The 15,911-nt window shown below is 38.1% G+C and overlaps 1 protein-coding gene across 1 annotated transcript; it reads right to left on the bottom strand.

Annotated features, from left to right (window-relative positions):
• Positions 1–1,516: 1,516 nt before the first annotated feature.
• Positions 1,517–11,876, bottom strand: LOC126162119 (tubulin beta-1 chain-like). The gene is made up of 3 exons (XM_049918405.1): positions 11,721–11,876; positions 10,793–11,257; positions 1,517–4,065 (listed from the first exon to the last, which is right to left on the bottom strand). The coding sequence occupies exons 1-3, from the start codon at positions 11,775–11,777 to the stop codon at positions 3,244–3,246; spliced, it is 1,344 nt and encodes a 447-aa protein (XP_049774362.1). The 5' UTR covers positions 11,778–11,876; the 3' UTR covers positions 1,517–3,243.
• Positions 11,877–15,911: the final 4,035 nt, after the last annotated feature.

Here is a 15,911-nt window from a genome sequence, read left to right as displayed (position 1 = left end):
ATCTGCTATTAGGCAGCTTTAAACCCATGTTGCTCCATCTTATGCATTGCAACTTGCTTTGATCCTCCTTGGCAAGCTGCCCACAGGCTGGTTGAGACATTACCACAGAAGCCCTCATCAGCAGCGGTCCTTCTTGCATTACTGGTGACCCCACTGGCTGCCATCTGCAAATAATGGGGTCATTTCTACAGCCTCTAAACAGTTCCATCATTGCCATGAATGTAATTACCTTCTCATTTCATCAGTTTATCACACCCTCATCATGGACTTTAATTTCTTGTACTGCTCTACAATTGTTTACTTTCAATTCCATTATTGCAATTCATGCTACTGCTTGGAATGCTCCTACAGAGGGCATCTTACTAGTCTAAAAAAATGGTGCTTTTCACTGTATCACCTTCATCTGTTCTTCAAGATATTCTACTGAACTTGTGTTAGTGCAGAGGCTAAAAGCCATACAGTAAATACAAAGGTCAGCAGTTCAGTCCCACTCACTCCTGGGATTTTTATGTTGGTACTTCTTCCACTTCTGCCAAAGTTTGCTAATGTGGAAAAAGCTGAGTTACACCATGGTTTAGTGTCCATTATAAACTGTAGGCCCATGATAACTGGCTGGAGGAAGGCAAGGGGGTACCACCTCCAATAAGTCCATACCTAGTAATGCATAATGGTTTTCAAACCAACCTTCAGGTTGACTTTTCTTTAGTGCATGCACTTAAGTATGCCTATAAAATTAACTGATAGGAAAGCCTTAAAGTTGAAGTATATTATAATTACCAGACACTAGACGTCCGTTGCAGACCACTTGTGTTGTTACTCAGATACAGAGGCCAATGACTTGAAAAACAATAGGCCTTGCTTTACATGGTTGTGCTTTTGGAAAGGAGCCATGGAACACAATAATGACTGCAGTTAGAGCAACCCAGTTATTGCCATCACTGATCTGGAGGAAGATTTTACAGGAAGATGAGATAGTAAATCAAGCAGGTATTCATGGAAATATGCTTCCCATAGAAGACAATGGTTACATTTTGCAAATTGATCTATGTACCATTGGTAATGCTTGTGTTCCAAGAATAATGTAGTTCCAAGCTAGTTAATTGCATTTCCTGTATTAACATGTTCAGAGTCATGATCTGAACTCCCAACACCGATGAGGTTAAGTAGAATGTCACAGGCACATTAATTTATACATAACCTTTTATAGTGTAATATTGTCCCCCTTTAAATCCTGGTTGTGGTGACAAACTTACCTGCGGTGTAGTCCACGGACAACATTCACTCCATATTAGTGCACTTTTCAGTAAAAATTTATTATAAAACGTAGACTAATCTTCAATATTTAGGTGTATATCATGCACATATAAGATACACTGAGTTTGGAAAAATGCAAGGGAGGGGGGAGGGGGGGGGGGAGGGGTGGAGGCACAACAATATAACTATTACTTGAAACTTTTCTACACCCACCATTCAACTATTCAAACTGTCTGGAAGGCCTCTGACTAACATTTATTGTTACAGCAGCTAATGTGGCTGTTCAATTACCAATAAACAATAATGCCTAAGTACTTATGTACACACAATATAAAACCACAACAATTTTTCCACATCATATTGTTCAATGCAAGATCAGAGGTGGCATTGTCAACAGATAGTCCTCTGTTCTAATGCTTCGAGAAAGATCCATGGGCCAGATGGAATTGGATTATTACCTTGTTCATACCAAAGAAAGTTGTGAATGCATGAAACTCTTTACAGCTAATTAATCTCTATTTTGTGCTGCACTCCATTTGAACCAAAAGCTACCAATTTTTGTGTATCACTGCCATGATTATGGCAATAATGGTTTCAATTACATTTTTGCAAGAATAATGACACTAATATCTGAATGACACACTATCTTCTTGGGCACATCCCTCAGCAAAATACAAAAGCAATGAGTTGATACTCCTCTTCTGCTTAACTGCACTGATGCCATCTATGACATACAAATGGCGTGATAGTAACTGATGGTTAACAATGAATCACAATAAAATTTGACACTCTAAAATTTGAAAATGAGTGTTACTGTGGCACTTAGATGTCAGCACATATAGCATAAGAATATAACAATGTTGAACTGGATTAGTACACTGGACAAAACCGTTAGTTGAGTGATCATGCAAATAAGGGACGAGACTCGAATTCGAGGTAGTAGTAAACTACTGCCAGTAGTGTCTTGCTTCCAGGGTGCTTATCCTTTACAATAATCTCTCTGTGCAAAAAAAAAGTATAGTGTCAGTAACTATTAATCTATTGTTGTAAAGGACAACTCAGTGGTGTCTTAATTATGTGGTTGTTGGAACAGCAGTTTCTCTGTTTAATGAAGCCCTTTTTGTACCATGTCATCCATGCACATTTTTACAGACGTCACTAGTCCTTTTGAGCAGCACCAATATTACCCACAGAATAGCAGAATATAAAATGCAAACAATACGGTGCCAACATAAAATGTGCTCTGAACTGCTGCTAAAAAATTTGTATGTATTTGAAAATTGAGTATTGACTTCACTTAATGGAAATGAAGAAAATGAGAACAAAATCTGTGGCTATACAAAAGTGCTAGTTCGTAAAAGGTAAAGTTACCACTTGTGCTTGCCTGCAAGTCTATATTATGCGAAAACTGCATTCTTTCTTAAAAACTATGAAGCTTTACTAAACTAAACAAAAGTACATGTGGTTTAAATGGCTGAAAAGAGTGCTTATTCTAATCTGCAACAATTTATGAAACATTAAACAGCTGGTGCATCAGATACTACACATAGCTTTATAAAGTTCATCATCTAAGATATTCTGATATCTGAAAATGATAGGTCAGTAGTTTAATTTCACTATTGCTATCATTTCATTAAATATGTAATGCATGTTGTATATAGTGTGTACGTCCAGTTTCATAGAATGCCATCAGAAAAAAATTAAATGAAAATTCAGACAAGAATGACATTTTATTTATAGTATAAATAATAAAATTTATAATATAAAAATTAGGAAACTGATATAAAATTTAAAAACTGAGATTGCTAACAAGTTCTCTGCTGATATTTGAAATGAGGAGTTCATGATATTGTTGCTGTCATATCTACAACATACAATAGCATACACATTAAACATACTAACCGAAGTACGCATTAATTGTGTCGTCCTAAAAATTCACGGCAAATGGAACAGAAATTATACTCTCTAGAATACATTAAAGGGCATATCTCAATTTTCCTCGACTTCCCCCTCCTGTTCTTCTTCAAACTCTGCATCTTCATCTGCAGTAGCTTCCTGGTACTGCTGATACTCTGACACCAGGTCATTCATGTTTGACTCCGCCTCAGTAAACTCCATTTCATCCATCCCCTCTCCAGTATACCAATGAAGGAAAGCTTTACGGCGGAACATAGCAGTAAACTGCTCAGATATGCGCTTGAAGAGCTCCTGAATAGCAGTAGAATTTCCAATGAACGTAGCAGACATTTTGAGCCCACGGGGTGGAATGTCACACACTGCAGTTTTAACATTATTTGGGATCCATTCTACAAAGTAGCTGCTGTTTTTGTTTTGGATGTTTAGCATCTGCTCATCCACTTCTTTCATGGACATTCTACCTCTGAAGATAGCTGCAACAGTCAAGTATCGACCATGACGAGGATCACAAGCTGCCATCATGTTCTTAGCATCAAACATCTGTTGTGTAAGCTCTGGAACAGTAAGGGCTCTATACTGCTGACTGCCACGAGCTGTCAGTGGGGCAAACCCAGGCATGAAGAAATGTAGGCGTGGGAAAGGAACCATGTTAACTGCTAATTTGCGCAAGTCAGCATTTAACTGTCCTGGAAACCTTAGACATGTTGTTACACCAGACATTGTTAAGGAAACCAAATGGTTCAGATCTCCATATGTTGGCATTGCAAGTTTCAGTGTGCGAAAACAAATGTCGTACAGGGCTTCATTGTCAATACAATAAGTTTCATCAGTATTTTCTACTAGTTGGTGTACCGATAGTGTGGCATTGTATGGCTCCACAACTGTGTCAGAAACCTAAAACAAAATAATAAACAATTATGCATCTATAACAAACATGAGGCAACTTTAACAATTTGTACTAAACAAAGAAGTTTTATAGTCTGTTTTTGGTGAACAGAGCACACAGTATACTGTCCTCTACTGTAAAACTTATCCTAATTTAAAAAAAAAAAAAGACTCATTTATAAAACTGAAATTCTTGCATACTGATTTTCTGCATCATATTACATGCCTATCAATTATTGGAAGTAGGTCATAAAAATAACAATCTAGATATGTTTATGGGCACGGCCATCTTAGGACACAAAAATAAACAATAATTCCTAATAATCTGAGTTCAACAAAAAAGTTACAATACAACTTCACACAACATGCCATAAGTCTCCTTGTAAATTGTCAACTATTCTTCCTAGATAAAAAACATACACCACACACTTCTTCACAATATTGTTGACAATTTACATTTAAGTATTTTCGTTTTAATCTAGCCATCATTCACCAAAGGCAGAAGGTCTGTCATGAATGTTGCAAGAGTATTTGTGCTTGGTAATGCAGACTATCACTGAAATCCTACCTGAAATATGACTGACAATATTTAGATCTAATGTGGCAAATGTAAAAGAGGTTTTGTCAGATCTTTAGCATATTGCAAATCTCTCTAGATCAATATGTATGAAGCAAGAATCATTTTGTATCATTGTTACAATTCAGGAAATATGTAGACTACATAGTGTGTTATACCTGTCTGAGCAAGAACATACGGTATCTGACGAGTAAGCTATGTTGCAATTTCTCAAATTATAAAAAGGGCTATGAAAAAATTATAACCATCTCCACAATCAAGACCTTCACAAAATATCTACAAAATTATGGTACCTACTTTCAGTCTCTCACAGATCTTTATGTTATCAAAATAAACAATAACTAAACAAAAGCTCAAACATAAAATGCACCATCTTTAACGATCCTACTATAATACCACAGTCTGACCACCACATAAACTAAAATATAGGTTATATTTAAATAATCACGCCCAGTCTCAAAGAATTACTAAAGCTTTTCAAAACAGTCAGCACATTAGGTGCAACCCACTGAAGGACAACAGGACCTCTACAACTCAAACTAAACAAATTAACAAATTCTTTATATAGATTGGATCAGTAGCATTCTTAGAATATTTTCTTGTGCTGTATTAAAAAAAAGTAGAGGTCCCTGTGTGACTGCAAGGAAATGCAGAATGACAGATGTTTCCATCTTAAGGCAGTGGACAGCAGCTCTCCTCAAATGCAGATAAATGCGACATAATGCCAATAATAAACAGCAAAATAATGCAGTAGTATCAGATTACAGTATCACTGGCAAAAGTGATATGAAATGGAACAAAGACATAACATCAGTGGTAGAATGGCAGATCTAAGATTTACATTTATACAAAGATTTTTGAATAGTTCAAGACAAGTAAACATCTTTCCACTAACTGCCACCAAGTAAGGAAATGAGGTTATGGGCAAGCAAAAAGCAGAGCAGAATCCTGAATTAGTAAAAGATAGGAAAGTAATATGACCATGGCCCTGTTTAATCAACCACCGCAGCACCTGAATGATTAAGAGGAAATACAGAAAACCTGGATTAGATCAGTGTGTGTGTGTGTGTGTGTGTGTGTGTGTGTGTGTGTGTGTGTGTGTGTGTGCGCGTGTTGGGGTTTATGGGTGCTCAATGGATTAGATCAGCCACAAGAATATTTGGGACTACTCATCCCATGAGTTAATGTAGTTTATAGGAGAGGGACTAAAATAAAATAAATAAATAAAAACCTACTTGTACACATAAGGGGCAAGTGTGTTTTGTCACATGGAAATTAGTAAAGGGACAAAGGGTGGGACAATTATCAGCAGGAGGGATACGAACATGGTGACTCCTAAGGCAGAAGACTTGTTCCACCCATTAAACAGGATGGGGTAACAACAAAAGAGATATTATGATGACAGGGTTTCTGATAACTATGCACCTTTGTTTTTCATAACCAAGCAGTGGGGAGAGTGGGGACGGGGGGCAAGGGGCTTGAAGGAAAAGGACTAAGGAGAGTAAATTAACATAAAAGAAAATGAGAAATGAAGATCTGTAAAAGTGAAGAGAGCAATAGGATAATTTATCACAAGGATATGGACACTAATAATGATGACATATTTATTTCCCTAAAGAACCCAATAACATCCAATGAAGTTATAAAAAGAATTTCGGTGAAGGAAAGCATCAATGATGGGTCAAACATACTTTTTTAGAGATCCTCCATCAGGAGCCATACTGGCAAAGTGCTTCAATGAAAACTTTGACAATCTTAACTGTTTCTTGGTCATAGCAATGACCAAAGAAAGGAAGAGTCACGTGATTAAAATTAGTGCCAGAGTTCAGCATTATTGCAAGATTTTTCTTAATGTTTCACTGAAAATTACCTCAAGCAGACACAGAACTAGGTGCTGAGAGCAATTTCTTAGACCTCCACATACCTAACAGAGACGTGCTTTTTGAATATGTCAACTGAAAGGAGGGTAAGAAAGGAAGGAAAATATTTTTGCTTAACAAGAATATCAGGAAATAAATTACAGAGTATGAGAGCATTCAACACCAAATATTCAGCACTGGGCACAAAGATGTGGAACACAGATGTATAAATTTAAGAAGCATTATGCAGTATGTATGTGCCAAACAAGGTTTTATTGGATAGGAATGACTCAGTGTGGTTCAGTAGGCATATCAGAAATTTGCTATATAAGCAAAGAGACCTTCATCACAGACTGAATCATAGCAAAAGCTTTTTTGACACCCTAAGCTGAAAAAAGATAAAATAAGTGTACGGTGAGCAATGTGAGAAACGTTCAGTGACTTCTAAAGTAAAATTCTGCCATATTCTGAGAGTATTTTGGTCTCATGTAATGTTACTAAGCAGCCTGGAATAACTAGTCACCATACTGGCACCAAAACAGAAAATGAGAGGGAGAAGCCTGAAATACCTATTTCAGTCTTCCAAAAATGTTTCACCACAAAAGTTCACAATATTGTTCTTTCTTTCAGTTATTGCACAAACTTTGAAATGGTGAATATTGAGAAACATTATCACAGAACAGAAAATCAACTAAAATCTCTCAGATACTACTGAGATTAAGCTAAATAGCTTGTTCCCTTTCTAGCACTGTTTTATTTTAGGTCACTAGAGCAGTAAAGGGTCTCTAGCAACTGGAAAAAGTACAGGTTACCAACTTCACAAGAATGGTCATTAGTAAGACATATTTCTGACACTCTCTTGAATTACAGGATGTATTTTATGCTCACACATTATGATATTTATGGAAAACAAAAATCTGCTCTATAAAAATCAGCATGGAATCCACAATATCCTGAGCTGTACACAAAAGTGACTGGGTCAATGATGCACCTCTTGTCTCCCACCAGAAGGCATTAGAAACAGTTCCACACTATCTGTTAGTGAACAAAATATGAATTTGCTAAGTATTGGACAAGATTTGTGACTGGATTCAAAATTTCCTTGAAGATGAAAATGGATATATTGATCTTAACTGGAGAAATTGACATACGTAAAGGTAATTTTGGCAGTATTCCAAGAGAATATTACAGGACCATTACCGTTTACAATATATCTAAATGATCTAGTGGATAAAGTCATGAGGGCGCTGCATGTTATCTTGGATGGACAGTCACCATCAGAGCTAACTTCAGGTGTGTGCCAGGGGCATTTGTTTGGACCCTTGCTGTTCATGTACATTAATATCTTGCAGACAATATTAATAGTAACCTCAGACTTTTTGCAGATAAAGCAGTCATTTGTAATAAAGTACTGTCTGAAAGAAGCTGCATAAGTCAGATATTGATAAGATTTCAGAGTGGTGTAAAGACTGGCAACTTGCCGTAAATGTTCAAAAATGTAAAATCGAGCACGTCACAAAACAAAAAATGTAATATCCTAAAACCATAATATCAGTGAGACACTGCTGGAATCTGCCAACTCATACAAATACCTCGGTCTAACACTTTGTAGGGATATGAAATGGAATGATCACATAGACTCAGTTGTGGGTAAAGCAGGTGGTAGACTTCAGTTTATTGGTAGAACAGTAGGGAAGTGCAATCAATCCACAAAGAAGATTTGTAATCAATCACTCATATGACTCATTCTAGATAATTGCTCAAGTGTGTAGGACCCATATAAAATAGGACTAGCAGAGGATATTGAATGTATACAGAGAAGGGCACCAAAGTGGTCACAGGTTTCTGTGATCCATGGGAGCGTGTCAGATACTGAGGAACCTGAACTCGCAGACTCTTTAATACAGATGTAAACCATCCTGAGAAAGTCTATTAACAAATTTTCAAGAACCTACAATAACCCCTATGTATTGCTCACATGGGGATCGTGAAAATAAGGTTAGAGTAATTACAGCATGTGCAGAGGCATTCAAACAATCATTCTTCCTACACTCCATACACGAATGAAATGGAAAGAAACCATAATAGCTGGTACATCAGATGTACCCTCTGCAACTCACTTCATGGTAGTTTGCAGAATATAGATGTAAATAGCTCCATGAGGTTGTTTCTAAACAATGTTGTTGCCTAGTTAACTGCATGAAGATCTATGGAGCATCAGTGATTTGATATAGTTTATGGAAGTTGACATTACACGTAAATAAATGAAGCATATTACACAAATATGCAAACAGATCCATTAATGTGTGATTATGATGTTAGTGATAAATCACAAGAAACATGGGCTGTAAAATATTTAGGAGCAATCCAGAACAACAGAGTGAAATGACCACATAAAACTAACTGTAGGAGAAGTAGATGTCAGGCTGTGATTTACTTGAAGAATCCAGCATGCTGTGACATGGGATGATTTATTAGGTGTGAGAGCATTACCGAAGTGATCTACGAACTCCCCTTACAGATGCTGCAAGACAAGTGTTGTGTATCACTGAGAGCTTTACTATTGAACACAGTATTTTCCAATAAGCGACATGACGTGACGAACATCGTGAGAAGAATCAGAGAAATTAAACCTGTCACACTTCTGCCTATGCCTTAAGGGAGGTCAGACTCGAAATATTGAAGGACCATAAAGTTTGTTGGAGCAACAGTTCCTGTCTGTTCTGTTCAAAGGAATTTGGAATTTGTACAGGACTTGAAATAGAAAGTCACATATTTTGTTATGACCAGCATTCTCTGAATCGGTGACCTGTTTCACTTTTCAAAACAGTCTTAATGCATCTCTACAGCTCTATTCAGTATGGATGAGCCACTTTGTGAAGGGCATTCATTGAGGAGTACATGTGATTGGTTGATATGCTCACATAGCAAACAGTATGGTGGTTGCAACAGTGATGGCAGATGACACAGCAACTGTCAAACAGTTCTCTTATCTTGATGGTTTGAGTGGCACTTATGTCAAGTATAGAAAAAAATTTTAGACAGCATATTCTGACAAAAGATAGACAAAGCTGGGAACTTGCAGATGTTTTTAAAGAACAGTCACATTTCATGGACATAAAAATGGCAAGAGCTGTTTTTCTGTAAGAAAAGTAGTTCAAATAAATATTATGTCTTGCAGAGGGTGACAATTTCCCACCTTCCCCTATGGTATCACAGAAGTACTCTCTGCCACACACTTACTGAATTAAAAAGTCTGTAAGATAGTATGTAGACAATTAGAGTTCCACAAGAAGTTGTGCTGGCATAAGACCAGCTATATGAAAATTATTATAACTAGCCCCTTATGGCAAATGGCACAGCATATGAAACCGTATCAAATTATTGAACTCACAAAGTTAGCACACTGCAATGAACAAACATTTGGCACATCTGTACAAAAGCCGTTTCACATTGCCATAGTAAAACGATAATGTTCCCCGCTACACGAATGAAATAATGACGTAAAGTTCATTAAAATATACAGTATTTATTGTTTTCACGCCAATAACGCTCTATGCTTCCTTTACTAGCGAGGATCTGCGCTTCTGGTAAGCTAAGTCGTTCTGACGGTAACCAGACTAGGCATGCATTTCTCTGCAACATACTGCAAGCAAAAAATGCGCATACACTAGATTCCTGAATACGTAAACGCTTCCATATCTCATTAATGCCAAATATGATCGATATACTCCGCGTTTCCGTAACGAGCACTTGGAAAAATCCGCTGTCGTCTCCAGCGCTGTCATCAATACAAGCGCATTTCTACTCATCGCTTTAAATATCCTGATCGCGTCAGCGTTACAAACAACCTACTCAACGCCCAGCTTACCGGGCCGCTGTTCAAGCAGCTCTTCACTGCGCTGGCTCCTTCCACATTTTGAAAGGTCTCCAGACAAAGTTCTACAAGTCGAAGTTTGAGTTCAAATCAATTGCTACCACATCACTTTCATATTCTAGTCGTAACTTTACATTCAAACTCTACCTTTGTACTTGCGCAAAACAGTAGCACATTTTTACTAGTGCTGCAATACATTGTTATCGATATGAACGACAACAGTAATTTTGTATTTTATCATCCAACTGCAAAAAGTGCTTTTTAATGTAATACAAATATTTCTCTTGTAATTTAAAAGTTCAAGATGAGGTACTGGTATGAACAACTTGATCGATACAAAACGCTCAACAGCGCTACATTAGCTGCGTAAAGGAAATTACTTAATTCGGTTACAAGAATGTGATCTCTCTTTGGCGTACTTACCTTGGGCGAGGGCACAACGGAATAAGTATTCATAATTCTGTCGGGATATTCTTCACGAATCTTTGAAATAAGCAAGGTGCCCATGCCAGAACCTGTGCCACCACCCAGGGAGTGGGTTAGCTGAAATCCCTGTAAGCAATCGCAGCCTTCTGCCTCCTTGCGTACAACGTCCAGCACGGAATCTACCAGTTCAGCTCCCTCCGTGTAGTGGCCTTTTGCCCAGTTGTTGCCGGCTCCACTCTGACCAAAAACGAAATTATCTGGCCTGAATATCTGCCCAAAAGGCCCCGACCGAACAGAATCCATCGTACCGGGTTCGAGATCCACCAAGATAGCACGAGGCACATATTTGCCCCCTGATGCCTGATTGTAGTATACTTCAATGCGTTCTAGTTGCAAATCGGAGTCTCCGTGGTAGGCACCAGTTGGATCAATGCCATGCTCGTCCGATATAATTTCCCAGAACTGAAAGAAAGAATTACTTTATATCATGCAACAAATATCTTTATTCATTTTATATCTAAACATATTTGCAAATTTCAGGAGATGAATGTTCGGTAAGTTAAGAATTTAATTCTACCCAGAGCGCAAAACCACTTCAACAAATACCTTACTAGGCTACAGTGTCAAACACAATTATTCAGCAAATGACACGTGATCAAAGATTTTTTTGGTTCATTTTTTTCACATTTTGAACAGGTCAGACTCTTTATGAGATAAATCTGTGACTATGATATTTCTAACAGTTACAAGCTGGTACATGAAAGTATTGAAACTAGTTAAACACCATGAAAAGTGCTCCGCAGTAGAGTGCACTGCCTACACCAAGGGGGGGCGGAGATGTGGTTGACAGTGAAATTAACATTTGTGTACAGCACATTTACAATGATGAATAAATATGATGACGAAATATGTTCAACATTCATACCTTTGCGCCGATCTGGTTACCGCATTGACCAGCCTGTATATGAACTATCTCTCTCATATTGCGACGGCTGGACTGCTTGCCGCACACGTACTCACTCTCGCTCGTACTCTCGCAGACTGCAATCGATTCGGTGCCGACGCAGCAGCACACTTTCCGCCAGCGCTCCGTACAGCGCAGCGCAAAGTAAACGCAGTGCAACCAACTAAGATACACGTATTAAGATGTATTGATTGCCAGCGACATTTATGTAAAAGTTCCCTATAGTATCTACTTCACAGGCGTAAAATGTACTTTTTTTCTACTGATACATTTATTTATGGAGAATATTTGTTTATAATGCTGCCAACGAAGACCGGACTACAATTTTCGTCTTTCACGGAGAATATGCTATACATCCAGTATGTATGATACTTCAAAAATTATATTTATTTATATTCGCATTTCACTGATTCAGACAGCAAAACAGTTATTGAGATATGGAACGAATAAAATATTTTACAAAATGAGAAATAAAAATGTCGTTTCAAACACATGTATTTCCGCAAAAGAGATGATTTGTGATTCCATCATATTGAACTGCAACTTAACGATACAACATAAAACAATTCAGCATAAAACTTAGAGATGACGTTGTACTTGAAAGTGAAATGAATTTAGAAACACGATGTAACTTAGTTGGAATGACGTTTCACTTAGAGGACCAACGCATCATTGAAACTCTTTCGCCGGGGAAATACCCAGTGAGGGCAGAGTACTGTTGTCAGAGGTGGGCAAGAACGAGTGTATCCAAAATCGAGAACTCTATTCTCTGTAACCAAAAGGAACCCGATACACACCTGAGAACGGAAACTGCAAATAGTAATACCTTGCAGGTGCTAAAAGTGGTAAAATCTCCTTTGTAGGAACAAACATAGGTTCTGAATCGCGTGAAACCCAGTTCGCTCTGTTCGTCCACGAGACCCAGAAAACAGGGTAGATGCTGTGTTCCTTGACTTTCCCCAAGACGTTTAACACGGCTCTGCACTGCCGCCTAATGAACAAAGTAGAAGCGTACGGAACATAAGACCTTCCGTGTGACTGGACTGGTGAGTGTTACAGGATGCATATTTTACATTGCAAATACATAAAGACCCTTTATTATATGATTACACAACTGCAGAACAATCTTTGGAGGGAATGATGACCTCGCTGTCTGGTCCCCTATTCCGAATCAATCAACCAACCAACATTCTTTGGAAGCAGATACTTCCGTAAAACATCCAGGAATGTGTGTGCAAACTCATTTGATGTGGAACGACCACATAAAATTAATCGTGAGTACGGCAGATGCCAGATGGATTAATTGGAAGAATTCTCAGGAAATGTAGTCGATCAACAAAGAAAGTAGCTGTATGAGACACTCATTCGATCATTACTTGCATTTTGCTCATTAGTATGGGATCCGTACCAGATAGGATTAGTAGAAGAAACAGAGAAGAGCCAAACAAGAACAGCATGTTATACGTTCATTTAGAAAGCACGAAAGTTTCATAGAGATGCTCAGCCAACTCTAGTGGCAGACAATGCAAGAGAGGCGTTCTGCACCACAGTATGGTCTGCTGTTAAAAGTTGCGAGTGTGTACGTTCCTAGAAGAGTCAAGCAATATACTGCTTTCTCTTACATACATCTCACGAAAAGACCATCAAGATAATAAGCCGACATGGAGGCTTACCAGAAATCGTTCCTCCCGTGAACCAAATGTGACTGGAACATGAAAAGGTGGAAATGACACTGGTACACAAAATATCCTCCGCAACACACCATGCAGTGGCTTGCGCAGTATAGATATAAATATAGATGTGGAACAAGAGTGAAATGCTGCTAGATTAGAAATAAGAGTGCAGACGTGTTACGAGTGACCTAGTGAATCCAAAAACTGGATTTGACAATGTCGGCCATTTGCTATACATTTAACTGTCTTCCTGATACCCTCACTCACAAACGTGATAGGAAAGTCTTATCTTCACATCATGTTTATCCACTAAGTAAGTGGTTTGTGAAACAACACTGACTGATATTGCTCTGTTCCTTCCAGAGACATGCAGAAATATGTACATATACATTCATTTGTATCTGCACATCACTGGAAAAAAATTTCACATACCATGCTCTATTCTGATCAGAACTTGTTTTCACATATAAGCAATACATCAAAATGAAATCTGACATTGGCTGGTACTAAATTCTAATCCACAGACAACTTCACCATGCATCTTCCACTATACTAGTCAAAGGCACCATGCCACTACACATGTGTAACCCAGACTCCTGGGAGGCTGTTGGGTGGGAAAGATCTATAGCCAACTACAGATTCTGTCAGTTTGTGAGCTCAGAAGCATCAATGGTGCTTTCATTGTGCTGAGAATTTTGACGAGGGCCTCTTTAGAAGTTAAGAGATGAGAAGCCAGACTTGTAAATCATGATGACTGAGACTGTGGATGGAAGCTCCCCAGACAGCTTACCAAGCCTGAGTTGAGGCATGCGGAACACCAACTGTGGCGACATTCCCTGGAGGCATTTGTCCGTATTTTCAGTGTGTCCAAAAAGATAGCTGCATCCTTAATTTCAACATTTTTATTAGAACATGTTTCCAAAAAATTACCCTCCCAGGTTTACACAATCATTTTTAAAGTTAATTGAACATTTCTTAGTGCAATGCTTTGTGGTTGCTATTGCAAATACAATGTATTTTAAGTTTTTTAAATATTAGTACATATTTCAATGTAATGTTCTGTATTGTGTGATAAGTGAAGAAATCAGTGAAACTGTATGAATTCTTACAGTAATGAGCAGCAGACACAAAATGGAAATGAATACAAATCTGAAACCTTTGCTCTGTTTTTGCTCAACAATAGAAGAAGCCAGTCTATGGGACCAAAAAATTGGAGTTCTCATTTTGTCAGTCACTTACCATAATTATTCAAGGGTCTTCCAAATGAGACAGACTTGGCAGAGGAAGCAGACAAAGTGTCTCACAGTGGACAAAAGAATCTGAATGGCATTGTTCGAGAGAGCAGATAACTCACTGTAGGAGAGACTCAATTTCACAGCTCGTTAAGTGCTGAATGATTGGGATCTGTTTTCTGCATGTGAAGGGCAACAACAATGTAACAATACATGGTAAGTTGATGGAACAATTCTGTGGCAGTAGGACAAAACACACACACACACACACACACACACACACACACACACACACACACACACACGGAAGGGTTTAACTTAGTAAAAGTTAAACCTTTTTGTGTGTGTGTTTGTTGTCCTCCCACTGCTTGGTGACTAGATTTTTTATATTCCATGTTGTTGTTATTTAAGAAATTGCTCTTTAATTACTTGACCAGAGAGACACAGATCAATGTTGATACAATTTGGCCAAATGAAGCTAAGAAAAAAGGTACAGGCCCTGAAAAAGACAATATTGTATTTACTGTGGTGTAAACAAATGGGGTTGGCCTTGTGTGCTGTTAAAAAGTACAATAATCTGAGACCAAATAAATGACAGAATTCTGCAGATACATAAGGAGACAAGTAATCATCCAAAGCTAGCCATGGAACTTGAATGAACCAAATGATGAGACTCATGTAAAAGATATGATGCATGTCAGAGTTGATTAAAACACTTTGAAAAATTTACAAAAATTATATATATATATATATATATATATATATATAAAATAGAGGGAAACATTCCACGTGGGAAAAATATATCTAAAAACTAAGATGATGTAACTTACCAAGCGTTGGTATGTTGATAGACACAGAAACAAACACAACCACACACACAAAATTCAAGCTTTCGCAACCCACGGTTGCTTCGTCAGGAAAGAGGGAAGGACGAAAGGATGTGGGTTTTAAGGGAGAGGGTAAGGAGTCATTCCAATCCTGGGAGCGGAAAGACTTACCTTAGGGGGGAAAAAGGACAGGTATAAACTCGCGCACACACTCACATATCCATCCACACATATACAGACACAAGCAGACATTTGTAAAGGCAAAGAGTTTGGGCAGTGATGTCAGTCGAGGCGGAAGTACACAGGCAAAGATGTTGTTGAATGACAGGAGAGGTATGAGCGGCGGTAACTTGAAATTAGCAGAGTTTGAGGCCTGGTGGGTAACGGGAAGAGAGGGTATACTGAAGGGCAAGTTCCCAT

The sequence above is a fragment of the Schistocerca cancellata genome, chromosome 2 (assembly GCF_023864275.1).
Source record: "Schistocerca cancellata isolate TAMUIC-IGC-003103 chromosome 2, iqSchCanc2.1, whole genome shotgun sequence".
NCBI classification, from domain to species: Eukaryota; Metazoa; Arthropoda; class Insecta; order Orthoptera; family Acrididae; genus Schistocerca; species Schistocerca cancellata.
The sequence above is the reverse complement of the archived record's forward strand: the minus strand, read 5'-3'. Positions and strand labels throughout refer to the sequence as shown.